At 40.7% G+C, this 27,879-nt stretch overlaps 2 protein-coding genes across 6 annotated transcripts in view; one reads left to right on the top strand and one right to left on the bottom strand.

Moving 5' to 3' along the window:
• LMBRD2 (LMBR1 domain containing 2) overlaps nucleotides 1-12,184 on the bottom strand; it is a 63,629-nt gene extending 51,445 nt beyond the window's left edge. For 2 of the 5 annotated variants that reach the window (XM_043979508.1, XM_043979518.1), the window contains exon 1: nucleotides 11,898-12,168. The gene's annotated coding sequence lies outside the window, so the exon portion shown is untranslated. Of the gene's footprint in view, nucleotides 1-11,322; nucleotides 11,468-11,897 lie in introns of those variants that run through there. The other 3 variants (XM_043979492.1, XM_043979486.1, XM_043979498.1) reach the window with 3 other exon arrangements.
• A 144-nt stretch (nucleotides 12,185-12,328) lies between these two features.
• SKP2 (S-phase kinase associated protein 2) overlaps nucleotides 12,329-27,879 on the top strand; it is a 31,167-nt gene continuing 15,616 nt past the window's right edge. Inside the window, exons 1-2 of the mRNA XM_043979529.1 lie at nucleotides 12,329-12,591; nucleotides 13,125-13,384. Of these exons, the coding sequence (XP_043835464.1) occupies nucleotides 12,584-12,591; nucleotides 13,125-13,384 (268 nt within the window). The 5' untranslated portion in view covers nucleotides 12,329-12,583. The remainder of the gene's footprint in view (nucleotides 12,592-13,124; nucleotides 13,385-27,879) is intronic.

Here is a 27,879-nt window from a genome sequence, read left to right as displayed (position 1 = left end):
ACAGATTAGCTCAGAGACATCTTGAGTGTCCTTGTATGGCTTCTTCTGACCTGTGTGTGTGTGTGAGCTCTCTGTAAAATAGTCTTTGAGACTAACATACATTTGGCATTTGAACAACATGGCCCACTCACTGGAGTTCTGCTCTCTGCAGTACTGTTTGAATGCTTAGAAATTCAGCTTGAGCAAGGACCTCACTCAGTGTCCAGTACCATCTTGCCAGGTGATCTTCAGAATCTTTTTTTTTTTAATTTAATTTAATTTTTCAGAATCTTCTTAAGACAATTCCAATAATATTAATTTAATGATCAGAAAACAGAACTATTAGGAATTTTTTTAAAAAACTACCTTAATCATAGTTGGAATCATAACTGGAATCAGTTGTGCTCCCCTCCTACTCCCAATAAAGCCTATTAAAAGCAGTTCAAGCTGTGCTAAACACAAATATCCATAAAGTTCTAAGAGTTGGAAAGGGTCTTAGAGCTCATTTTGTCCAACCCCATCTCCTGTGAAAACCCCAAAACATGGTCATCCAGGCTCTGCTTGAACAACCTTCAGACATTATTAAAGTTTAAAAATAATTGCTATTATAAGCATCAAATAGTACGCTGTTAAAAGAAAGACAAAAGAAAAAGGATAAAATATTATTTCAGTCAGAGTTAGGAACAAAGAAGAATGAGATGATCAACTTAGAATGATCCTTTGGAATAAGAATTAATTAGATAATGGTCTTAAATTTTCATTCAACGCATGTTCCCCAAAACAAACATAGTCACTCAGTTTGCTATAGATGAAGTGAAATTGAACAGAATATGAATAATAAGGTAACTAGGTAAATAAAAAATTTAATTATTTTAATCAGAAACAGAATAATTTCAAACAAAATTGAATTTAGAAAGTGTATACAACACCACTGGCTGAGTCTATATCCCGAAGACATCCCCCAAAAGAGAAAAAGGCCTGTTTGTACTGATATTGATGGAACAGACTGAAGCATGCTATTTTTCCCTTTCTTTCATTTTTCTTTTAATCAAGTTTTCTGGTACGGATGACTGATATGGTAATGTTTTACATAATCATACATGTATAACCCATATCTGATTGTTTGCCACCTCTGGGAGCGGGGTGGGGGGCGGGGGAGAGAGGAGGAGGGAGGGAAAGAGGGATAAAAATTGGAACCCAAACCTATAAATAAAAATGTTTATTGTTTTTTAAAAAAGTGTATACATTGGAAATCTACATACTTGAAACATTCAGACTATCTTTGGAGAGCAAGAGATACCATCTAATTTAGTGGGGGAGAAAAAAGTCAACCTTATTGTTTTATAATAGAATCTCATAGCTGAATAGAACCTCAAATGCCCAAACGATACAAATACCCTCTATAATAACTTCAGTGAGAGGGAATCGCCTACAGCATTTTTTGATTATACGAGCTTCTCCTTAAAGAGACTCAAAATCTGCCTCTACAATTTCCATCCATCACTCTGTTCATAAGTTACTTTATTATTCATCCACCTCTGCCCTCTGACACCAAGCCAATTAAACCTAATTCCTTAAGTGAACAGTCCTCCTTCAAATATGTGAAGACAGCTATCACGTTCACGCTGACTTCTCTCTCCTCTCATTTTCTTCAAATGATACTCAAATGGAATGATTTCAAATCACCTCCTAACAGGGGGCAGCTAGGTGTGGATAAAGCACCGACCCTGGATTCAGGAGCACCTGAGTTCAAATATAGCCTCAGACACTTGACACTTAACCCTCACTGCCCCGCCAAAAAAAAATCACATCCTCACACTCACTTTGAGCATGCTTGAGCTTGATGATAACCTTCATAAAGTTTGTCATCAAGACTGGAAATGTGGTCTGACCAGGAAGAGTATCCCCTTTTCTTGATAATATACTTTGCTGAATGAAATATAAAATCACATTGATTTCACTTTGGTTGACATGTCAAACTATGGAGTCTGTGGTCCACATGTATATAAACATTGGGAGTACTCATTTTATATTGCAGTTTTCTAGAAAAATCATCGTGTGGCTATTTAGGCCAAAGATATTAACTGAATCTTACTTCTATTGAATTCTAAAATTTGTCTCTCAATCTAAAAATACTGAGTATTAATAGTACATCAGAAAAATTACATTTACATGAGTTAGGTAATTTGAAAAGCATTTAAACATTTTCTATATGCCAGGCACTCAGCTAAGCACTTGTGATAAAGACAAAAAGGAAAAATTCCATCCTCAAGGCGATTACATGGGGGTGGGGGATAAAACATGTACATATATGGGAATAAGTATTTATTAAGTACCTACAACCTGCATGCTAAGCACTTTAAGAATATTATTTCAGGGCAGCTAGATGGCGTAGTGGATAAAGCACCAGCCCTGGATTCAGGAGGACATGAGTTCAAAACTGGCCACAGACACTTGACACTAGCTCTGTGACCCTGGGCAAGTCACTTAACCCTCATTGCCCTGCCCCCCCCCCCCAAAGAATATTATTTCATTTGATTCTCACAACCCCATGATGTAGGTACTACTATTCTCATTTTACATTTGAGGAACCTGAAGCAGAGAGAGGTTAAGTGACTTGCCCACAATCACATATCTAGGAAGTATCTAAGGCAAAATTTGAACTCAAGCCCTAAACATAGGGACCAGTGCTTTCTCTACTGTGGCATGTTGCTGCCTACAAGGAATAAATGCAAATTAATTAGGGAAGATTGGGGAAGAGCTAACAACTAGAATTTGAATGGATCCAGAAATGTTTTGTGTAAAAGGTGGCTCTGATCCAGAAGACAGACAGACAGACAGACATGCATGCATATGTATATGTATAAATACACATACATTTTTCAATTATGCCTAAATTTAATCCTATTTTTTCTATTAAATTTTCAGCTAAGGAATTATAAAACTTGTTTCCTAACATACTAAAACATCACTGTTAGAAATTATTTGGATGGTTAAATTATTTCCATTTTCTTATATCTCAAATATTTGTTATATGAATACGAAAAAAGGATGGTCATAGTACTTGTCATGTTTATTTTTATTTTTTAATCTAAATGTAAGTCCTTACATTTTTATTTTTTAATTAAATGTTTCTTTCCTTTTTAAAAAAATATGACCAGAATATTTCCAATACCCGTCCTCCTTCCCCTTCCAGAGAGCCATCCCCACAACTTTTTAAGGGGGAAAAAAAGACAAAAATAGTCAATAAAATTGATCAGTAGATCAAAATAGTCTGAAAATTAAGCAGTATGCCACACATGTTCCTCCCACTTTTGCAAATGAGTTGGGTAGAGAGGTATCTTCTCCTATCTCTTCTTTGGAGCCATTAAGAATTTACATTTGTCCCCATTAAGCTTCATTTTATGAATTACAACATTTCGATCTTTTGTTATCCTGATTTATTCACCCAAAGTGGTAGCTAACCTTTGAAACTTCATGTCATCATGTAGGCCTGATGAGTATTTCAAACTTTTCAATCATTTAATTCTTTGATTAGTTATTTTAAATGTATTATTTAAATTATTAATAAAATGTATTCAAAAAGAGATGTTAAATAAATGGAACACTTCATAAGATTGTTTGCTCCATATAAATCAGCTATCATACTTAGAAAGACATGGTAAGCTGAAAGCCCCCTACAGTGACTACAAACCAAAATTAAAATGCAACAATAAGGCAGATTTAAGTTTCAATGACTAGAAAATTTTATTACTGTTTAAATTTTCAAGCTCCTGAAACCACAAACATTTCATATACACAAATTTTTTCAATGGCCTATTAGCCTCAAATGATAAAGTCTACCTACATTTTGCCAGGTGGTCCTTTCCCCCAAATTACCTAGAATGAAAATTTCCTAATATTACTTCAAATCCTCAGTGTTTCTCCTAGCTTTGTCTCACTATCTTGCCCACCAGGAAGTAAGCTCCCAGAAATTACAATCTTGAAATTGCTTTTGCCAAATCTCACTTATGAAGCCCATCAGGGTTTGTACGTTCACACATTCCTACAGATCTTTGCTATGACATAAGTTGTGTCCATCTTGATAAAAGGCAAAACCAATATGCTTTTTTTCACTTAGCTACACATGCTCGTCCCCTGCCTCCTTCCTTTGTCCATTCTTTCTCCTTTGTATACCATCAAGTTGATCCTGGCACCTTGTTTTAAATTCATAGCAATACTAGGAGGTCAGAGGTTCCAAACTCCTCTATCAAATGGGAAACACCTCCAGAATGGTGAAGTAACCTTACCAAGATCATGCAGGAGGTCTGATCATTCCCAGAACCAGGCTGTACTATAGAACATATTCAATCAATTGGAATTACTGAGCACAAGGGGAACAAGGGAATAATCATTTATTAAATGCCTACTATATGCCAGACGCTATGCTAAGTGCTTTTACAACTTACAAGCATTAGCTCATTTGACCCTCACAAAGACCATGGGAGATAAGTGATATAATCATTCCCATTTTACAGCTGAAGAAACTGAGGTAGAAATTAAGTAACTTGCCCAGGATCACACAGCCAGTAAGTGTCTGGGGCCAAATTTGAATTCAGATCTTCCTGACTACAGGCCCAGCATTTTCTGCACTGTGCCACCAGCTGCCCAGTGCTAGTTGCTATACAAATGGAAAAGGAAAAAAGAAATCTCTCTTCAAGGTGGGGTAGGGGGAAGTATATTACTTGTTTACAGGTAAGTAAATCAGATTTTTTTTTACATTTGTATAGTGACAGCACAAGGTGGGAAGAAGGGAACCAAAAATCTAGGGATTGGTAAAGGCTTCAATATGGAGATAACATCTGAGCTGAAGCTTGAAGTGCCCCACAGACTAAGGGGAAGAGGGAAAGCATAGGGTCAGTCTTTTTAAAAGGGACAGAAGCAGGAAATGGAATATCATTCTTGGAGACAGCTCAGTTCAGATGGATATCTAAGGTCTTATGATAATTTGTGGGGAAGAATCAGAGACTATGGGAAAAAATTACAATCATACCTTGGCATTAGTTGGCCAAATTCAATATTCGATGCATTTCAATGAGTAAAAAATGCTTCAGCACTCAATGCTTGCTAGGTACTTGTAGCACTTGTTAAAACCTGCATGAATCAAGATGCAGCGCCCCCATCCCAGCTCTCTGGACAGAGCTCCTGTTCAGCATAGAACTCCACATATTTTGCCCCATACTTTTTTGTGCTTTTTTCATTTCAAGCTTAATTTTTTTTTTTGTTCTTACAAGTCATCATGAGCTCTAAGAAGATTACTGATACCACTGGCAGAAAAGAAAATCAGGGAGAACCATAATAGAACAGAAAAAAGAGATAAAAAAAGCTAAGTATGAGTGTGGTAGCCCAGTGTCTGCTCTCACTGCCGAGTACAAAATTCCTAGAACAAGGATCACTACAATAGTGTAAAATAAAGAGGCTACTAAAGGAGGCACTGTTGCCAGAGGTGTGAAGGTTGTGGGTAAGCAATGGTCACAGAAAATGGAAGAAAGGGAAAAATTGTTGTACATTTGGATTAATTAAAAAGAGTTAGAAGGTGATAGTATTTCCAAAACAACCACCTTTGAAAAAGCAAAACATGCCGATCATCTGTTAAAAGACAAGCCTGGGGGCTGCCAGGTGGTATAGTGGATAAAGCACCAGCCCTGGATTCAGGAGGACCTGAGTTCAAATCCTGCCTCAGATACTTGACACTTACTAGCTGTGTGACCCTGGGAAAGTCACTTAAGTCTCACTGCCCTGCAAAAAAAAAAAAAAAAAAGACAAGCCTGGAAAGCTAGACAATGATGGTTTGATAAATTCAAAAAAGAGAATTGGCATTCACAGTATGGTGAGGCATGGAGAAGCAGCCAGTGGCCACAAAGAAACCGCTGAAACGAGTTTAGGAATTATGTAGAGGCTGAGGGTTTTATTCCCCAACAAGTCTTCAGTTATGACAAGACTGGTAAAGTTAAATTTTATTTTATCTAATTATTGGGTTTTTAAAAATTTACATTTGTCTAGTTTTAAGGTTTTGTATCAATTTATAAATTGCCAAGTACAAATTTCTGGGGTTCAGAAATGGATTATTTCAATTTACATTACTCCTTATGGGAAAAATTCATTCTGTACTTGTGGATTTTACGACTCATCATGCCTTCCTGAACCAATTAACAATGAGTACCAAGGTACCACTGTACTTTAGAAGTCTGAAGTCACTTTAACAGGTTATCTAGATCAGAGATGTCAAACCTACCCAAACTACAGCAACACTCCTGCTGAGCCAGGTTAAAATGTACCTGAGAAAGTTAACAAAATAAATACAAATTTAATAAAACAGATATTACATTTTAAAACTAAGTCAACAATAGGCCTGCAGAAAAGTACAGATTCCTGGCCTTCCTTTTCTACTTGCATTAGATCCCACTGATCTAGATTAAAGCTTCTTAAACTGTGGGTTGAGACCCCATATGGGGTCATGAAAAATGTGGCAACAGTAAAAAGTTATGTGTATCTATTTTATATACCTATATACCTGGGGTCACATAAAAATTTCTCACGCAAAAAGGGGGTCATGAGTGGAAAAAAGTTTAAGAAGTCCTGATCTAGATCACTGCCTTGCTTCAAATGTAGGTCAGGACCTACCTTCCAAAATAGCCTTAAATCCTATATTTAAAGATCTCTCTTATTTAGTTGTTTAGTCCCGTTGGACTCTTCATGGGGCTTTCTTGGCAAAAATACTGGAATGGTGTGCCAGTTCATTTTACAGATGAGGAAACTGAGGCAAACAGGATCAAGTGACTTGCCCAGGGTCACACAACTAGTAAGCGTGTGTGAGGCTAAATTCAAACTTAGGGAGATGAGACTCTAGGCCCAGCACTCTATCCACTGCACCACCTAGCTGCCCAAATGAATGATGAAAAACATGCATGACGCATTTACTGTGTGCCAAGCACTGTGATTGATCATTTCTGGAGCTACAAATAGAAAAGCCAGACAGTCCTTGGCATCAAGGAGCTTATATTCCAAATGAGGAGATAAAAGCTCTCCACTTTGCATCTGCTGCCCTGCCTGGTTTCAAGGCCAAGGAACAAGATGCCCCATCCCAGGATAAGCTCATCACATCTAAGCTCACCTTCATGCTGCTTCATTGTCTCCACCTCTCTCAGCCTCAGCCTGGTTCCAACTTTACAGAACAAGACACTTCCTTGCCGGGTGCCACTAGTGTCCTGTGTCCCAGTTTTCACCTCCACCCCTACTTTCCTGCCCCCTTTTGTGTCTGAGATTCAATTTGAACTCAGAAAGATGAGTCTTCCTGACTCCAGGTCTGGTGCTTTATTCGCTGAGCAATTAATTCCTCCATATATACTGAGACTGGATAACTTCCTGAGTGAAGAGGCCTGTGGCAGCAGAGTCAGGAACACTGAGGTTCAAGTCCAACTCCAGATATATACTGGCTGTATGCCCCCGAGCAATTATCTTTTTCCTAAGAAACTAAAGCTACAATTTGCACAACATCTGCTAATCTGTGTTGATGGACAGAATTCCCTACCTGATTAAAATCAAAGTTCCAAATAAATTATAGAAATAATAATAATTATAATTGAGAATTTGAAGCCTACTATTCTAATGTCTAAATGATTTCTTTCTAAAGGTCTCACAAACAAGATCTACATGGAATTGATTCAAATTTATGAGAATAAGAGCCATTCCTCAATAAATAAATGGCCAAAGAACAGGCGACTTTCAAAGAAAGAAATACAAGCTATCACCAACTGTATGGAAAAAAATACTCTATATCAATAATAATTAGAAAAATGCAAATTAAAGCAACTTCAGGTTGCCCACCAGACTGGCAGATGACAAAAGAAGAAAATAACAAATTTGGGAGGGGCTATGGAAAAACATGCGCAGGAGTGTACTGTTGGTGAAACTGAATGCTACAGCCATCTTGGAAAGTAATGAAGGGGGGGGGGCAGTAATGAGGGTTAAGTGAATTTGTCCAGGGTCACACAGCTAGTAAGTGTTTACTGTCTGGGCTAAATTTGAACTCAGGTCCTCCTGAATCCAGGGCTGGTGTTTTATTCACTGCATCATGTAGCTGCCCCTTGGAAAGTAATTTTAAATTATGTCCCTCAAATTATGAAAACATGCATGCCTATTGAGCAAGCTATACCATTACTTGGCCTATACTCCAATGAAATCAAAGAAAGAGGATAAGGACTTTTTGGTACAAAATATTTATTGCAGCTCTTTTCATGGAAACCCCAAATTGGAAACTAAGAGAGTGTCCTCCCACTGGGGAATGGCTAACCAAACTATGGTGTACAAAAGTAATAGAACATTATTTTGCCAAAAGAAATTTTTTAAATGGGAAAAACCTCTATGAAATGAAGGAAAGCAAAAAGAGAAAACTAGGAAAACAATTTTCCCAACATCAAAATTGTAGAGTAAAACAACTTTGGAAAACTTTAGAACTCTAATCAACACAAAGATAAATCACAAGTCCAAAAAAAGATGAAAACATGATACTTCTTGATAATGTGGCGATAAATTCTAATACAGAAGACACAGCCAAAATGAGTATTTATTTTATAGGACTACAACGGTTGTAATGAGGGCTTTATTTTATTAGATTTTTTTAGAGAGGGGAAACAGATAAAGGAAAAATGGCATTTTATAACAAAAATAAACTAAAAGAATTCTCTTTTCAATTTAAATTCATTCTCTTATTCAATTCTTTATGCTAAAAAAAATTGGTCAATAACCTTCACCTGAAAACTTTTTGTATACTTCAAGATAAACATTAAATCACCACTATTTGTTTCATCAACTACCTGAGAAACTCCTATAATGTTGGGGGTCCAGAAGCTAAAGAAGTCTCAAAAGGCTACCACAGTAACTAAGAAAAAGGATAAAGTAGCTAGAATGTTCTAAGGATTCAGAGCAATTCTAAAGAATCCAAAGAATACTTTTAAACTTTCAAGCAATACTAAAGTTTCTGAATCGATTGAGGATTAACTGCTTATGTGGCTAAGATGGACATCACGTGAGGGTAAAGTAGAAAGACAAGGAGAGACAATTTTAATTAAACATGCTCTCTAGAAGGAACATAACTATTTTATCCTTTATAATTATAAATATCAATCAAGGACATCCTACCTACTTTGAAGATGTTTTATATTTAACAAAGAGTAAGGAACTCTTTCTGGAATACTCTGCTTAGGCACCTCAAATTTCTGACTATACACCACTGTTCTTAGCCATCTATAAACTAAACAAATAACATCAATACCTTTGCCTCTTTGTTTAAGAACCAAGAAAGAATTTAAAAGGATTACATCCCAGTTCTTGTACTAATGGAGGTGATTGAGACCCATGATTTCATTGGTACAGAAAACTCTGGAAGTGTAAAATTCCATTAACAATGCAGATGCTTGGGATACTGGAGGTAAAGTGACTTGTCCAGGGTCAGTCCAGTATATGTCAGCACCAACCCAAGTTTTCCTGACTTCGGCCAACTTTCTCTATCCACTAAACCCAAAATCTCAGCCTGGCAGAAGTAGCATTATTTCTATTATAATGAATTCTCATCATATTTGATTTTTTTATACTATTACAACTACCCATATTTCTATACTCATTCCACTTGAAGTCAGCAGTGATTTCCAGTTCTTATTCTGCTGTCTATACTCTGCCATCCATCCCTCGTGTTTGTTTTTGCCAACAAGCACCTTATGCTTTATGTGTCCCGGGAGGATGAAGTATAATAGAGACGTGTCTCATTTATTATCACTCTGAATTCTATTTCAAGCTTCCAAAGTGTTGGCAAACCCTGTTCAACAGTATTAAATACAATAAGCATACTATTAATTCACTCATCTAGGTCACTAAAAATATCTTTACAGTAATCCTGGGCATAGAAATAAGAATCATATCTGCCTAAATACAAAAACCCCTAAAATTTATCCATGATCTGTATTACTCAGAAAATGATAAATCTATGTCAGGAGCAATTAAAGCCTGTGGAGATCAGATACTGAAAACTGATGGGCTGGTGGCTCCAAGTTTAAATTGGATAAAAGTTATTATGGTTTTAAGTAGCAATGTCAATAATTAAAGTACATTGAAAAGGGTTAAGACAGTGGGTCAGCACTGAATATAATGCATAATAAATTAACCCACATTAAGCAAGTTAAGCCATTCTGGTTTATCAATGTAATAATGCTGACACTGCTGTCTGCAAAACACCTGTTCCACTATTGTGGGACTTTGTTCTCTAGAGATGTCATTCAAGATGTTTAAACCAGAATTCTGTAATGGGAATTCTCTACTAATCTGTACATCAGCATATGTGTTAAGTGAGAGAAGTTTCACGGTCTGAATAAGAAACTGAATGCACAAAAGATATTCTGAATTTATAAAATTAGAATTTTATACTTTACACTAGACACAAAAATACTAGAAGAAAAAAAAATTACAGTAATAACGAGAAAACCTGGTGGCATCAAGATGGCAGATAACAGATAAACAGTGAAAATTTACAAACTCCCCCCCAACTGAAGATTTTATAACCACACACAGAAAAAAGTTAATAATCAACAATCTGTGCAAAGAAAGAGAATAAGGAAATGGCTAAAGAAAAAAAATGATTTGCATTTAGTTTGGGCAAGTGTTTTCTTTGATCCAAATATGTTTTTCCTGGAGAAGAATATAATAATTTTCATTTAAATGCTCATTTAAAAAAGAGTAGTCAACTATGTGGACCAACCCCCCAAACCACATTAACAAAGGGTGTGGGGTTGAGGATGGATGGGGAGAAGGGAGTTTCACGATAATAAAGTTAATTAAATGAGGAAAATAAAAATAATCTACTTAATATAACCACTTTTAGTTTAATGAACCATGCATAGGAAGCACTAAACCTGACATTCTTTATCTAGATTAAAATTAAAATAGCCAATTCAACAAGTACCGATCCTGGCTATAATTTTCTAATCATTCATAACTCCTTTTGTTTCCCCATCACAACATCAACATTTTGACTATTACAGTCATAATAATAACCTTAGGGATCAGGAATTCTCGAAAAGGAAAGAGATGACAATCCCCTCCCTCCCTCCATCCTTCTAGCCTGCTATCCATCCATTCATCCATACAGACAGCCGTCCATCAGTCAGTCCATCCATTCATCCACAAAGAATAGGCTACGCACATAAATCAAGAACAAGCAAATAACCGGGAGTAAGGAAATCTACATCTACGAATAAATATTTCAGCTTTCTCTTTTTCCAAAGAAAATCAGGAAAGCGACCCAAGGCTTACTCAGTGAAAGCAGCATTGGCAGGGGGAGGGGAAGAGGCGTCTTCATAAAACCTTTTCCATGAACATCATAGTTGAAAGCTCCGACAGTCTAGGGCCCTGGAATTCGCTAGGTCATCCCGGCTTGATGCAGGCCAGCTCCCGACCCCTCACCGCCCTCCAGGCCTCGGCCCTAGGGCCGGTAAACCTGTAACTTTTAGTGTCGCGGCCGCCAGGTGGGGGTGGCAAGTGACGCCCCCTCCCCTGACCCCACCCTCGGTCCGCAAGCTCCGGGAACCTTGTTTCTTTCCATCCCACCTCACCCCCGGCTGCAGTGTGGGGATGCTTCATTGAGCAGGCTCGGGACCGCGGGGCGGCGCAGCCCAGTCCTCGCCATACGCCGGAGCCCGCCCCCTGCCCGGTGCTGGGGGCGCCTTGGCTTCGGCCCCCTCCTCCCCGGGAGCCGGACTACTACGCCTACCGGGGGCTCGCAGTGGCCACCTCCGGGCCAACGCCCCGAGGGAAGCAGCTGAGCGCCCAGCGAGGGCCGGAGGAGGCCCGGGACGAGCCGCCCCCACCAGTCGCTGCCTCCGACTCACCGGGGCCACTGGGTTCCCCTCAGCAGGAGCGGCGAGCCCCTGGGATCGCCATCCCCGCCTTGGCCGTCGCCCACTGTGCGTCCACGGAGCCCCGGTCTCACCGTCCCGTCTGGGGCTCCGCGGGCCAACGGGCGGAAGGACCGCGAGGGACCCACCGGAGACTCCGCCGTCTTGAGGTGAGCACGGAGCTAGAGTGCCGAGGCAGCACAGAAACATCGGCTGCCTTCAAGCCGGTGACATTTCTCCGCCGGCCCCCTACTTCCCTTCCGCTTCCTCATGCATACGTCACCGCTCTCTCCGGGCTCCGCCGGCGTCCCGCCCCGCAAGGACTTCTGGGTTATCGTAGGCGGGGCGGAGGTTTGAGAAGAGGTGCGCATGAGCGCGCGAGAAATACGAAGAGTGAAATGAACGAACAGATGCAGGACGATGATTTGGCAGGGGGAAGGACCAAGGGATTGGTAGTTCGGAGACTACAAATCCCAGCAGGCAGCTCTCCCGCCCCGAGGCCGCCTACCAGGAGAGGGAAAGGTTCCGCGCGCGGGTTGAATGGAACGTTGCCCTCCTGGGTCCGGATCGAACTGCGGGGCGTGCTGGTGCTAGTCGTGGACGCGGGAAACCTGGAGACCGAAAACCGAGCAATTAATGCAAAGACTTAAAATTTCCTACTCTGCTCCGGCAAGCCCATCATGCACAGGTAAACAGACCTATTTGCGATGATGAATTGCGGATGTATGGAGGGAAAGGAGAATTTGGATGCCATGCATTTCACCATTATCGTTACTTTTTAGCCATCTCCTCTTAATTGCTTTGAGTCATTGTGGGTTTGCCTATGTAATCTATCGCCTCGTGACTCTGGAAGCTTTTGGCCTCGTTGGCTGGGCGTGGGTGTTAATGTTTTGAATCACTGGATGCCTGGTTCCCTTTTTCCGCCTTCCCCCCCCTCCCCCCCCCCAGCCCTTTTAGGTAACCTAGGTGGTCTGCAATGAAAAAATTAGTTTTTGATAAATGCACATGTATCCTAACTTACCAGCTTTTGCTTCTCTAGCCCCCTCCCACCCGAATTTATGAGAAGAGAGTCACCTGTGGTTTCCAAATAAAGCAGAGTGACCTACATGCAAGAGGTGGCTTTGCAATTTCTTATGTTTTGATTTGACTTGGACACCACCGTTTTTGCGGGATGCAAATTAATGGAAAGCTATAAGGATGCAACTTGTCCATTTCCTGCAGGAAACACCTCCAGGAGATTCCCGATTCTAACAGCAATGTTAATATCACCTTCACGTGGGGATGGGATCTTAACAAGACATCGGATTTGCTCTCAGGAATGGGGGTCGCAGTTCTGGAGAAGGAAAAATTGGACAGTGAAAACATCCCCCAGGAGCTGCTCTTAAGTCAAGTCCCTCCTCCAAAAAAGCCAAAGGTGAAAGCAAAGGAAAAGGACTTTGTAATTGCCCGCAGGCCGAGGCAATCCAAAGAGAACAGTTCAGGTATGTTCTGGGGAAGTGAGAACTCTGAAAGATTCCAAGTCACCTTATTTTACTGAAAAACTCTTCCAGGAGCTAATAGAAAGCTTTTAGGGGTGACTGTTAAGCACCAGATCACAGGTTCATAGATGGAAGGGGTCCATCCAGTCCTTCCACCTCATTTCATAGATGGGGAAACTGAAGCCTGGTAAGAGTAAGGTCTGGAGGCAACACAGGTAAGTATATGGTAGAACAAGGACTTGAATCCAACTCTTCTGACTCTAAATCTGGCATTCTTTCCAGATGTATTATGTTTGCAGATCTCAGTATTGAGTCATTTAGTTATGTGGTATAATAGGGGCAGAGCCAGGAGGACCTGGCTTCTTTCATCTTTTTTTTTTGGGGGGGGGGAGGTTGCAGGGCAATGGGGGTTAAGTGACTTGCCCAGAGTCACACAGCTAGTCAGTGTCAAGTATCTGAGGCTGGATTTGAACTCAGGTCCTCCTGAACCCAGGGCTGGTGCTTTATCCATTGCGCCACCTCACCACCCCCTGGCTTCTTTTATCTTAACAAATACTGGCTTTGTGACCTTTGGCTAGTCACAATACTTAAAACATTTGTATTGGTAGGAAATTGTTCCTTACCCTTAGTTTTCTAAACTGATTAAATCACTGTTCCAGCCCTACCTACCCTCCCAGCCCCATGCCCAAAATTACTTTAAACCACTGCCTTCAGTCTCATCCAGGAACATTTGAAATTTACATCTTCTGGTCATTTATCTACTGGAAGATATATCTGGTAATTGCGCATTCCTGCCTTTTCACTAGATCAGACTGAGGCATTGCGCTTCTAGATCTGTGACATGCAGAAGGAAATGTATAAATTGTGGGGAAGAGCTCCTAAGAAGAACTTAGAGATTCATGCTTTGGTTTAATACAGTATAATACTGCCTTCTGCCTATGCATGGGCCTTTTTTCCAAAGTCTTTACACCTGCCATTGGACAAGTACTTGAGCATTGAATTGGCCTTGTGTCCTAGATGGGCAGTTAAGGACTGTAAGCTTACTCCTAGGCAGGGAGTTAGGAAGACTCATTTTCCTGAGTTCAAATCCAGCTTTAGGAACTTAATAGCTGTCTGACTGTTGGCAAGCCACTTAACCCTGTTTGCCTCAGTTTCCTTATCTATAAAATGAGCTGGAGAAGGAAGTAGCAAATCCCTCCCTAGTCTTTTCCAAGAAAACCCCAAATGTGTTCAGGCAGGCACAATGAAAAGTTTACTTCCCTTGGGTAAGAAGCTAAGTAAGTATTAATTGGATTAAATGATAACGCTAAAAAGTTTTTCCTGGCTGTGAAATTCAGGAACATACAAACAATTTTAGATTATCCCTAGGCAAGAGAAGAAAGCAGTGAGGCCCAGATGTCAAAATTATAGACTCTTTTCTACCAGTGTTGTTGGGTACCTGCTTTTTTTTTTTTTAATTTTTTAAATTTATTTTTTTTTTCAGGGCAGTGAGGGTTAAGTGACTTGCCCAGGGTCACACAGCTAGTAAGTGTCAAGTGTCTGAGGCTGGATTTGAACCCAGGTCCTCCTAAATACAGGACCAGTGCTTTATCCACTGTACCACCTAGCTGCCCCAGGTACCTGCTTTTTACCCAACACTATCTGGGATTAGAATCCCTGGTAAATCCATGCAACCTAAGCAAACCACTTTATTTCTCTAGGTGTTTGGACTGGGTGAATTAAGTCTCCTTTAACTGTAAGCCAGCTATAATTGGGAAGTAAACTGAGGTAAATTCCCAGCTGATAATGGTCCACATGCAGTACCGTTAATTGAGAACTTTTTGAAAGGAAAAAGAATCCCAAATTTATCCTGGAAAACAACCCTTGCATTCAGGTTTTTTTTTTATGCAAGGGAGATTTAGGGGATTAGCACAATGTCATAGTTCTTAGACGAGCATGTTTTTTTCAGGAAGTACTGCTTCCCAAATCTCCTAGGGCTTTTTGTTGTTCAGTCCTTTCAGTCATATTCAACTTCAGTGACCCCATTTGGGGTTTCCTTCTCTAGCCCATTTTTCATTACAGATGAGGAAAGAGGCAAACAGGGTCAAGTGTCTTGCCCAGAGTCACACAGCTAGTAAGTATCTGAGGCAGGGTTTGAACTCAGGAATATGAGTCTTCCAGACTTCAGGCTGAGCACTCTATCCACTGAGCCCCCTAGCTGCCCTTCTCTTGTGGTTTAGTGGGCCATTTATAACAATAACCATCACCACCCCAGCTTTTTTAAAGCAGAAAATTGTTTGAACTATGGAGTAAAACACTGAACAGAATCACATTGACCCCATTAACAAAAAAAAGACTTGCATTTTTAAAAAGGCAGTGTATTTATTTTGACCATGTCACAAGTAGAGAGACAGCGTGAAGAGCTATATTTGGAGTCAGAAAACCTGGGTTCAAATCCCAGCTCTGCCACTTATTCCTGTGTCACTGAGCAAGTCATTTAACTTGTCGGAGCCTCAGATCCCTCATTTGTAAAATATTGGGAGAGTCATTGTTGAACTAGATGACGTCTGAGGTCCTCTTCAGCTCTGAATGTAGATAGGTGCAAGATTTTTAAAGCTATGGATCCATTTCCTATTCAATTTTATCTTTTTCTTTAATACAATTGCTATTTAGTGTAGTTAATACACTGAGAAGCAAGTGCCTTGTTTATTCTTTGGGAAAGCAGAGCAAAAGACAAACCCTTTCTAGGTGATCAGGGTTTAGACACACCAGGAAGCTGTAGCCACAGTTGTCGCCAAGTTTGGACAGCCTGTCCCTTTTCCCTGCACAATAAATGACCAATGGTTCATTAACTGTCCCCTTTGTGGAAGACACTTATCTAGGCCCTGTGATCTCTATAATAATGGTGTGGGTCCACAAAAGTATAAGACTTGTCTTTCCTGGCTTTGAAATCCCTTTAGTCAATTTCTACTTGCTTCTCTTAATCCTTGTTGTATTCTTCCAGGCTCTAGGTCACTTTCCCAATTTTCTCAGTGACATGAACACCTCATTCAGTTTTTCTCTCCATCTCATCTTGTCTCTTCAACCTCAGGGGCTTTAGTATTTATTTTTTGGTTTTGTTTGTTTTTTGGTGAGGCAATTGGGGTTAAGTGACTTGCCCAGGGTCACACAGCTAGTATTTAGTATTTGTTTTGTTTTTTCTTTTTCTTTTTTGCAGGGCAATGAGGGTTAAGTAGTAACTTGCCCAGGGTCACACAGCTAGTAAGTGTGAAGTGTCTGAGGCTGGATTTGAACTCAGGTCCTCTTGAATCCAGGGCGGGTACTCTATCTACTGCGCCACCTACCTGCCCCCCAACATTATTAATTCTAACCCTAAAAAATCTTTCCCTTAACCTTTCTTGCTCCATTTCTTCCCTTCCTTGGCCACACTTGAAGAAGTAATTCAGACCTTCCACTTCCTCACCACCTATAACGTTTCCTTGAAGTCTTCATTTACTGACAGTGCCCTCGAAAGTCTCCATTGACTTTTTGGTGCTTACCCTTCTTGAACTCTCTAACATTTAATTGGTTCCCTCCTGCATACTCTTCCTTGTCCCTTAAGGCTGATATTGACCAGAGTTCTGAACTTAGCTACTTCTATATGTTGTTCTCTCCTTTGGTAATCTCCATTCCTCCTGTGATTTCATCTGCTATAACTCCTATTTCAATAACTACCAGCTCAGTATCTCCAGCCCTGAGCCCTCTTCTGAATGTTAGTTGCTTAAAGAACAGCTTGGATCTTCTGCCAGCAACTCTAATCCAACAGGAACCACACTGAACCACTTAACAATCCAAGAATGGAATGTGTACCTTGTTCCAGCAGACTGCCCCAGATATAGTGTTCTTCAGAGTGACTGGTATGCTCTCCTGTCCTCCTCTACCTATTAAATTTAACCTTTCACCTCTAAATCTCTGATTTTATTTCTGTCAAATGTATTTTCATTTTGTCTCCTTTCCTCAAAACCAGGGTGTTATCTTTTATTATACTCTCTTCTCAGCTCACATAACTAATCAGTCAACAAGTACTTGGCACATGAAAATTTTCAAAAATATCATACTATTCGCCCTAGATCTGGCACCCCATAGGATTAAGGTTATAGAACACTGATTTGCCAGAATCAGGAGGTGGGAATGTTGAGTACACATCTCTATTTCCCGTACTAAGATTTAAAGTTGGGAAAACAGCATTGTAAACACTGATCAGCTAGGTGCAGTGGATAGACTCAAGAAGACCTGAGTTCAAATCTTGCCTCAGACACTGGCTGGGTGACTCTGGGCAAGTCACTTAACCTTGTTTGCCTCAGTTTCCTGATTTGGAAAATGAGCTGGAGAAGGAAATGGCAAAACACTCCAGTATCTTAGCCAAGAAAATCCCAAACAGAGTCATGAAAAGTAAGACATGTCTGATAGGACTGAACAACAACAAAAACTGTAACAAGGACAGGAGGCATCATTGTATAGTCTAGGGCTAGGTTCATATCCCCCCTCTGACACTAGCTCTTTGATGCTGGGTAAATCTCTTAATGACCCTGGGCCTCAGTTTCGTCATCTGTATAATGAAGGGGTTGAACTGGATGAGCTATAAGAGCCCTGCTGGTTCTAGATACACAATATGATCTATTCTATTTCCACAAATCCCTGCCATGTAATTCCTTTTCTTGAGTTCCCAGTGATATCACCTTAGTACAGGGAATACATTATCACCCAAGTGGACAATTGCAGTAGCTTCCTAACACATCATCTTCTCTGCACTTTTAATCTGTCTTTCACACTGTTTCCATGTGAAACTTCCTCAAATGGGTATCATCGCACTCAGACCCTCAATAACCCAGCACCACTCTACTATTCCAAGAATGGAATGTGTGCCTTGCTCCAGCCAAACTTGCTTGGGAGAGAGCCTGTAGGCCACTAACAACAACAAAAAAGGTTTATAACTTGACTGGTCCATAACAAATGCTTTTAAGACTTTGCCTCAGCTCTGATCTCACTGATTCTTTGACACCCATCTCCTCTGAACACCTAACCCAGTGTGATCGATCTGGACTGGAATCCTAGGTCACTCAGGGTCTGTAGCACTCTTTTACCACTTATATTTTCGTATATCGTGTTACCCCAAATAAGATTCTATACTTAAAGGCAATGCCAATTCAACAAATCTTCATCAAGGGCCTACAGAATAAACCCTGGGGAAAACAAAAAGGGGATGGAGGAGGATCTGGGAAGACTTCCTAGAAGCCATGTTCTTTCCCGTGACTGTTATGATCTCCCATACTCCCTTACCTGTTGAATATATACCTATTTAAAAATATATATGTGTGTATACAATACACATACATACATATATACAATTCCTGGCATGTTAACAATTTGTTAAAACATATTAAAAATTGTTAGAACAAAACTTTTCAGTTCCAAATTCTCTCCCTCTCCCCCTTCTCCCTCCCTGAGACTGTAAGAAATCCAACATAGATTATACATGTGTAATCCTGTAAAACATTGCCATAGTATTCATTTTGTATAAGAAGACTTGAACCAAAAAAAAGGAAGTGAAAAATAGCATGCTTCAGTCTATATTCAGACAACATAATTTCTTTCTCTGAAGGCATATAGCGTGTTTCATCATGAGTCCTTTGGGATTATTTTAGATTATTGTATTGCTGAGAAAAGCCAAGCCATTCATAATTCTTCATCATAGAATATTGGTGTTACTGTATACAGTGTTCTCCTGGTTTTGCTCACTTTTCATCAGTTCATGTAAGTCTTACCAGGTTTTTCTGAAAACCTGCTTGTCATTTCAAATAGCACAGTGATATTCCATCACAATCATATACTCCAACTTGTTCAGCCACTCCCTAATTCCAATTTCCAATTCTTTGCCACCACAAAAAGAACTGCTATAAATATTTTTGTACAAATAGGTCCTTGCCCCCTCCCTTTTTTTTACATCTCTTTGGGATACAAACCTAGGAGTGGTATTGCTGGGTCAAAAAGTATGTACAGTTTTGTCGCCCTTTGTGCATAGTTGCAAATAGCTCTCCAGAATGGTTAGATCAGTTCACAACTCCACCAGCAGTGCACAGGAGTCCCAGTTTTCCCACATCCCCTCCAACATTTATAATTTTCCTTTTTTGTCATATTAGTTAATCTAATAGGTATGAGGTGGTATCTCAGAGTTGTTTCAATTTGCATTTTTCTACTCAGTAGTGATTTTGAACATTTTTTCATAGGAGTATAGGTAGCTTCTTTGTCTGAAAACTGCCTGTTCATATCCTTTGACTGTTGATCAATTGGGGAATGATTTGTAGCCTTATAAATTTTACTTGGTTCTCTGTATATTTGAGAAATAAGGGCTTTATTAGAGATAATTGTTACACATTTTTTTTCAATTTTCTGCTTCATAATTTTGGTTGCATTAGTTTTGTTTGTGCAAAAAGAAATTTAACTTTACATTTTCAAAATTATCTATTTTACATTTTGTAATGCTCTCTGTATCTTGTTTAGTCCTAAATTCTTCCCTTATCCATAGACCTGACAGGTAAACTATTCCTTACTCTCCTCATTTGATTATGGTATTACCCTTTATGTGTAAATCATATAGCCATTTTGACTTTATTTTGGTATACAATGTGAGATGTTAGTCTGTACTTAGTTTCTGCCATACTGTTTTCCAGTTATCCCAGCAGTTTTTGTCAGATAATGAGTTTTTGTTCCAAAAGCTTGGATCTTTGGGTTTATCATGCACTAGATTACTGTGGTCATTTACTACAATGTACTGTGTATCTAATCTGTTCCACTGATGCATTTCTCTCTATTTCTTAGCTAGTCCAAGATTATTTTGATAATTACCTTCCTATTCTTTTGAAGCATAAATCCAATTCTGCCTTTTCCAGGAAGTCTCCCCTGATCTTCCTCCATTTCTTTTTTTTTTTTTTTTTTGGTGAGGCAATTGGGGTTAAGTGACTTGCCCAGGGTCACACAGCTAGTAAGTGTTAAGTTTCTGAGGCCGGATTTGAACTCAGGTTCTCCTGACTCCAGGGCCAGTGCTCTATCCACTGTACCACCTAGCTGCCCCTCTTCCTCCATTTCTAAACTTGGTTCCTCCAGGGCTTATTCTGTAGGCCCTGCATAAAGATTTGTTGAATTAGCATTGCCTTTAAGTATAGAATCTAATTTGGGGTAACACGATATATGAAAATATAAGTGGTAAATAAGAGTTACCTGAGTGACCTTGGATTTCAGTCTAGAGTGATCACATTGGATTGAGTGTTCAGAGGAGATGGGTGTCAAAGAATAAGTAAGATCAGAGTTGAGGCAAAGTCTTAAAGGCATGGCATTTGTTATAAACCTTTTTTTTAAGCAAAAAGTAGAGATTTGGGGTTTTTTTTTCCTTTTGAAGAAAAGTTACAGCAATGATATAATATCAGACATAGATGAAATGAGTTTTAATGATTTTTCTCTCCTAAAGAAAAAGAATAAGCCCTCCATTTGTTGTTGGTGGTGGTGGTCCTTCGTTCCTGAAGGGGACCATGACATCTGAGTGATGGCATGACTTGCACTGAATTGGATTTAAGTGAGGGAGGGCTGTGCAAAGTCACCAGCCTCTCTCTGGGTCTAGTGACAAGATATATATCAGGACAACTGGAGATGGTCCTGGATGTTTTTTTGTCTTGTTTTTGTTTCTTTTGCAGGGAAATGGGGGTTAAGTGACTTGCCCAGGGTCACACAGCTAGTGTCAAGTGTCTGACTGGATTTGAACTCATGTCCGCCTGAATCCAGGGCCAGTGCTTTATCCACTGCACCACCTAGCTGCCCCTGTATAATAAGTAGTTATAATAATATATGACACTTGGCATGAAGAACTTCCTAATAACCCTGGGAGGGAGGTTCTACAGGTGTTAATAGCCTTATTTTACAAAAGAAGAAAATGAGGCTCAGGGTTTGAGTGTTTTGAAAATGATCAGACAAGTAGTTAATGTTGGGCATGAGATGTGAGCCCAGTTCTGCTCCCAAGTCCAACACTCGCTAGGCAGCTTTTTTGTTGTTGTTGTTGTTGTTGTTGTTGTTGTTGTTTGGTTGGTTGGTTGGTTTTGGCCAGGCAGTGAGGTTTAAGTGACTTGCCCAGGGTCACACAGCTAGTAAGTGTCAGGTGTCTGAGACTGGATTTGAACTCAGGTCCTCCTAAATCCAGGGCTGGGCTTTATCCACTGTGCTACCTAGCTGCCCCCTAGGCAGCTTCTTAAAGAAATAATGTCCCAGAAAATGAAGATAAAGTGTTAGAACAGGAAAGTTGAAAAGCAATAAATTCTCATTTTGTTGTCTTCCCTGGATGTTTTTCAGGGATGGTAGAAGAAAAAAAAGACCAATGTAGAAGAGATGATGTGTGATGGAAAGATGAGCTGGGATGACACAGTGTATGGGAAATCATTTTGTAAGCTTGTTATTTATAGATACCTTGTGCTTCAAGGATGTCTGGCTTTATCACATAGGTACTTCCTTAGGGGAACAGATATGGTGGAATGAGGGAAGAGGGTTTTAGAGGGAGGGTAGCACAGTCTTCCAAGCACCTAGAGTCATAAAAATCTTAGAATCTCTTTAGTTGGAAGAGACCCAAGAGGTCAAATGAATCTTCTATCAAGAGGATCCTCAACAATTGATCTTCAAGGGCAGCTGGTGGAGCAGTGGATAAGGCACTGGCCCTGGACTCAAAAGTACCTGAGTTCAAATCTGGCCTCAGACACTTGACTCTTACTAGCTATTTGACCCTGGGCAAGTCACTTAACCCTCATTGCCCTGGAAAGAAAAAAAGAATAATTTCTTCCTACCTTTTTCTTCTTTCTCTCCTTCTTTCTTCCTTCTTTCTGTGTTCCTCCTTCCCTCTCCCTTCTTTCTTCCCTCCCTCTTTTCCTTCTTTTCTTTCCCTCTTCCTTCTCCCTCCTACTTCCCTCCTTTCCTTTTCTTCCTCTTTTCTTCCTTTCTAGTTCATAGACTCTCTGAAAGTCCATGGACTCCAGATTGAGATCTTCTTTGTTCCCAATCTTGTCATTCAAAAAAGTCTCCCTGAGTCATGAGGGAGCATCTAAGCAGGTCAGTATTGGAGGGGTTATTGAGCTCAGTGACCCCAGATAAGGGAGAACTACCAAGGAACACCCTGAACAGGCAAGGCATTGCTTCCAGTGTGTCAGCATCAGCAAACAGGTAGCTTTTCTATGGATGAGTTTATAAAGGGGTATGAGGAAACTCATTCCATTCCTCATTCCAAATGAGGAAGCTTGACCTGTCCACCAATCATCTGTTCTTGTCTAATGAGGGCTTCACCTGAGGAAGGAGGTATTGCCTATGGTCCCATTATGCTTCTGTACCTGGTGAAAATAGCCCAGGGCTGAGGCATTACATTTTTTACATGCCTCCCACCAGCCTCTCTTTAAAGGGGTCTCATCCTGTGGAACTCCATGAGTGTGCTATATGAAGTGATTAAATACCTAGAGCTGGAAGGAACATCAGAAGCCATCTAGTCCAACCAACTCCCTCATTTTATAGATGAGGAAACACTCTAGAGATCAGGGGATATACCCAAGGTCACACTGGTTGTTGGCATGGGTAATGGGATTCGAAACCCAGGTCCTCTGTTTTCACTGAATTTGTTTTCATAAACTACTTCCCATCTCTTTATTTTAGTGTAATAAAAACTACACGTGCTAAAACAGATAAACCCCTCCCTACCAAGACATTGCTCACTGATCATCAGGATGAATTGTGTGCGTGACATCCTTTCTTGAAGAATTCGCCCTCCCTTCTGGCAAGGGAAAGAATTCAAAGCACATGCCTCGCTGCTGAGTCTGATACCTGTGGGAACAAGAGCTTATTTCCTCCATAGGTGTTTATAATCCTGACTACACACAGGATTGATGAGCAAAAGATGCCATTTGTTTCAGGACGGCTGACCTGTCTGCATGCCTTTTTTTTTTTTTTTTTTGGCAGGGCAGTGGGGGTTAAATGACTTGCCCAGGGTCACACAGCCAGTAAGTGTCAAGTATCTGAGACCGGATTTGAACTCAGGAACTCCTGAATCCAGGGCCAGTGCTTTATCCACTGTACCACCTAGCCGCCCCTCTGCAGGGCTTTTTAAACTGCCCAGGAGTTTTGCCTTCACTTGAATAGAGCTCTCATGAAACCAAACTCTTTTCTCCCCTGCTCTGGTCCAGTTTGATCAGAAAGGAGGAAAGTGGTAAAGATAGGGAGTAACCAGATTTTTGGAGGGCCTTGAATGCCAGCCTAGGAGTTTTAGTAGGGAGCCTGTTAATATTTTGGACCAACCCAGCACCCTCATTTTTTTTTTTTAATTTTTTTTTTTTTTTTTTAGTGAGGCAATTGGGGTTAAGTGACTTGCCCAGGGTCACACAGCTAGTAAGTGTTAAGTGTCTGAGGCCGGATTTGAACTCAGGTACTCCTGACTCCAGGGCCGGTGCTCTATCCACTGTGCCACCTAGCTGCCCCCCCCCAGCACCCTCATTTTACAGATGAGAAAGCTGAGATCTCAAGCAATGAAGTGATTTGCCCAAGATTGCACAGTTCATTAGTATAAGAGTTGGAAATTTCAACACCAGTGGTGCTTACTCTGAATCCAGTGTTTGCTCTGTTTCAAGGGATCCTTTAATAGAAACTTGACGGTGTGTGGAGCACTCCTCACTTACCACTGTTAGGCTTTGAGAAATCATTTTCCTGGAATCAAAAAAGGATATTGTCGGGGCGGCTAGGTGGCACAGTGGATAGAGCGCTGGCCCTGGATCAGGAGGACCTGAATTCAAACCAGGCCTCAGACACTTGACACTTACTAGCTGTGTGACCCTGGGCAAGCCACTTAACCCCAACTGCCTCACCCCCAAAAAAAAAAAGGGTATTGTTTGCTTAAGCTGTGGAAAGATTGTATCTGCCTCCGGACAAAAACCCCAAAGCGCACAGCAAGTAACAGGACCTCGAGTCTTTCTTCTCTGTGTCTCTTGGGTGAAAAGGCAAGCTCTTCCCAGGTGGCTGATTGCGTTTATTTCTCATTAATTTTATTACCTTGTGGGTAAGCCTAAGCCACTTCCTCTGAACAAACTGCAGCAAAAGTAGCTAGACTCAAGGGAAGAGATTTAGGCAGGTATGTGAAGTTGAGCTTGCTTATGTTACAAGTACCATTGGCCACAGTTTCTTAACAAATTTATTTTCTTTGGCCTTAGCATTTCAACCTAGACAATTGAAGCCAGGAAGAACCTGCCAACATTGTTTAAGCCAAATCTCCCATTTTAAAGATGACCCAGAGAAAGGAAGTGGTCTTGGGTTGGCTTTGGGTTCTGTTCCCCACCCCCCATCCAGAATCTGCGTTTCTTATATTCAGGAAACTGACTAGACTTCAAATGTTCTCTAAAAACCTGGCTCCGGTAGAGCAAGAAAAGATATCTGATTTTCCTTTTCTCAGCAAGTGATCTGTTAGGATAGGGGTTGATAAATTTGACATTGTTTTGCCTCCTTCCTTAATGAATCAGAGATGATTATTTAAGGTTGCCAATATACTAATTTTTTCACCTGTCTAAGACATTCCTCCTTCTTCACCACCTATAAATCAGGTATTTATTAAGTGCAAAGAATACATAGTCCTTGTACTAGAGGAGCTTATGTAGTAGTAAATGCAGGGGAATAATTAAGCACATAGAAGATAAATGAAGATTAGATGAAAGGTAAGCTTAGAGGGGAAGCTGGAGGGCCCGGGAAAGCTAGGCATTGTCAGAGGTGATGGGGTAGGGAACCTTCTGGGCCTAAGGAACCAGCCTGTGCTAAGACACAGAGTGTGATGTAGAAGAAAAAATACCTTTAGGGCAGCTAGGTGGCACAGTGGATAAAGTACCGGCCCTGGAGTCAGGAGGACCTGAGTTCAAATATTGCCTCAGACACTTGACACTTACTAGCTGTGTGACCCTGGGCAAGTCACTTAACCCTCATTGCCCTGCAAAAAAAGAAAGAAAGAAACAATACTTTGTTACCTATAAATCTGGTGTAAGAGGGAAGGCAAAGGAGGCTGAAACTTGCTGTGTAATCAGGTGGAACAGCCTGTCTTGAGATAGTGAGTTCTGCCTCCTTAGAACTCTTCAAATTGAGTCTGGTGTGACCACTTGTTTGAGATATATGGGTGGAATTTGTGGTTAGATATAGGCAAGATTAGATAAACTTTGAATTCCTTTTCAACTCTAAAACCCTGTTATTCCAGAAGTATTCTGAATAATAGAGAATTTGCCACTCCATCCAAATTCTTGACAGCCCAATCAGACAGCAGGCTGAAACAGGGGAAGTTGGGACATGTTCTGAACCAAGTTCTGGTAAGACAGCAGCAGAGATCCTGAAATTTGCAGCTTTCAACCATTGAAGCCGTTTATCTAATTCTTCAGAAGCAAGAAAATGTAGGGGCAGCTAGATGGTGCAGTGGATAGAGCACCGGCCCTGGATTCAGGAGTACCTGAGTTCAAATCCGGCCTCAGACACTTAACACTTACTAGCTGTGTGACCCTGGGCAAGTCACTTAACTGCAATTGCCTTACTAAAAAGAAAATGTGTATGTTCCTAGTTTTTGAAGTGGGATGTATTTTTGTGGAATCACAGATTATATAATCGGCTCAAGAGAGTCCTGGGAATTTAAGATTTTAAAATCTTAAAATCTGCTCCCTGCAGTTGGAAGTTAGTATGGGGCAGAAGAAAGAGCACTGCAATTGGAATCCCAGGCTGGCCTTGTGGTCTTTGGCTTCTTAGAGTCTCTGTTTCCTCATCTATAAAATGGAAATAAGAACACTGACTACTTACATCATAGAGTTATTCTTACTAGTCACATGAACACCCACATGCAGAGTTTTGCCTAATATTTTATATACATTTGTATCAGTTTTAGGACTTACAAAGTGCTCATCCTATGTATTTCATACAGATTCACACACATACACATACACATACACATACACATACACATACACATGATCATGTGCATGTGCAAGTATAGACACAACACACAAGTTACCATGCCGATCAACAGTGGCATGGTAACCCCTGAGGGAGGTGACGTTCTATGTGTTGTAAAAGGAAATTCAGGCTACAGTTTTGTTATTATTCTGTAGAATCATGAGAAATACAACAGTACAGAGTTTACTAGATAGGTGAGCCAATTATTGATAAGTACTTCATCAGTAATTATTGCTTTATCAATTGTGCAATCCTCTGGCCCTTCACAACTTGTGCTTCCCCCCCTCCCCCACCTTTCCTGTCTTGTACTTTATACCACCTCCACCCCCCTATCCTTCCTTCCCCCCACCCCCCAACCCACTCACCCCAGACTGATCCAGTGACACTGGCTGTTCCTCCAACAAGACGGCCCATCTCCCCACTCTGGGCATGCTCACTGACTATATCCTCTATGCCTGGAATGGGTTTCCTCATCATCTCCCAACTCCTGGTTTCCCTGGCTTCCTTCACATCTTTTTTTTTTTTTTTTTGTGAGGCAATTGGGGTTAAGTGACTTGCCCAGGGTCACACAGCTAGTAAAGTATTAAGTGTCTTTTTTTTTTTTTTTTGTGAGGCAATTGGGGTTAAGTGACTTGCCCAGGGTCACACAGCTAGTAAAGTATTAAGTGTCTGAGGCCGGATTTGAACTCAGGTCCTCCTGACTCCAGGGCCGGTGCTCTATCCACTGCGCCACCTAGCTGCCCCCCTTCCTTCACATCTTAATTCTACTGCCTTTCCTCTGTGGATTATTTCCAATTTATCCCATACTATAGCTTGTTTATGCATAGTTCTCTGTATGTGGTCTCTTCCATTAGACTGAGAGTGGGGACAGCCTTTTGCCTTTCTTTGTGTCCCTAGTGCTTAGCACGGTGCCTGACACAGTAGGTGCTTGATTTATTGACTGAGTTGTCACAGCCTATGGTAGATCAATCTCCAATACTGAGCCTCGTCCTGTTTTTTTTTTAAATATAGATCTGCATTTTAATATAAAATATTATATTACATATTAACATAAAGTCACTCCCACAGTTCCCTGGCATCTGGCCCTACCTCATCTTTCTATCCTTGTTATTTATATATCACTCCACTTCATGCCCGCTACAATTCAATTAAACCCATCTTCTTAGCGCCCCTCCTTCTGTGACACTCTGATCTGAACTCCTTGGCCGTCCCCAGTGCTTTGAAAGCACTTCCTCAGCCCCTTCAAGACTTGACTAATGCTCCGAGTTCTGGGGGAAGGCTTTCTCAGGCCTCTTCTCCCAAGCGGCTCATGACCTCAAAACTGCTTGTATTTTCTTTTTTTTTTAGTGAGGCAATTGGGGTTAAGTGACTTGCCCAGGGTCACACAGCTAGTAAGTGTTAAGTGTCTGAGGCCGGATTTGAACTTAGGTCCTCCGGACTCCAGGGCCAGTACTCTCTCCACTGCGCCACCTAGCTGCCCCTAAAACTGCTTGTAT

The sequence above is a fragment of the Dromiciops gliroides genome, chromosome 1 (genome assembly GCF_019393635.1).
Source record: "Dromiciops gliroides isolate mDroGli1 chromosome 1, mDroGli1.pri, whole genome shotgun sequence".
NCBI lineage: Eukaryota > Metazoa > Chordata > Mammalia > Microbiotheria > Microbiotheriidae > Dromiciops > Dromiciops gliroides.
The sequence above is the reverse complement of the archived record's forward strand: the minus strand, read 5'-3'. Positions and strand labels throughout refer to the sequence as shown.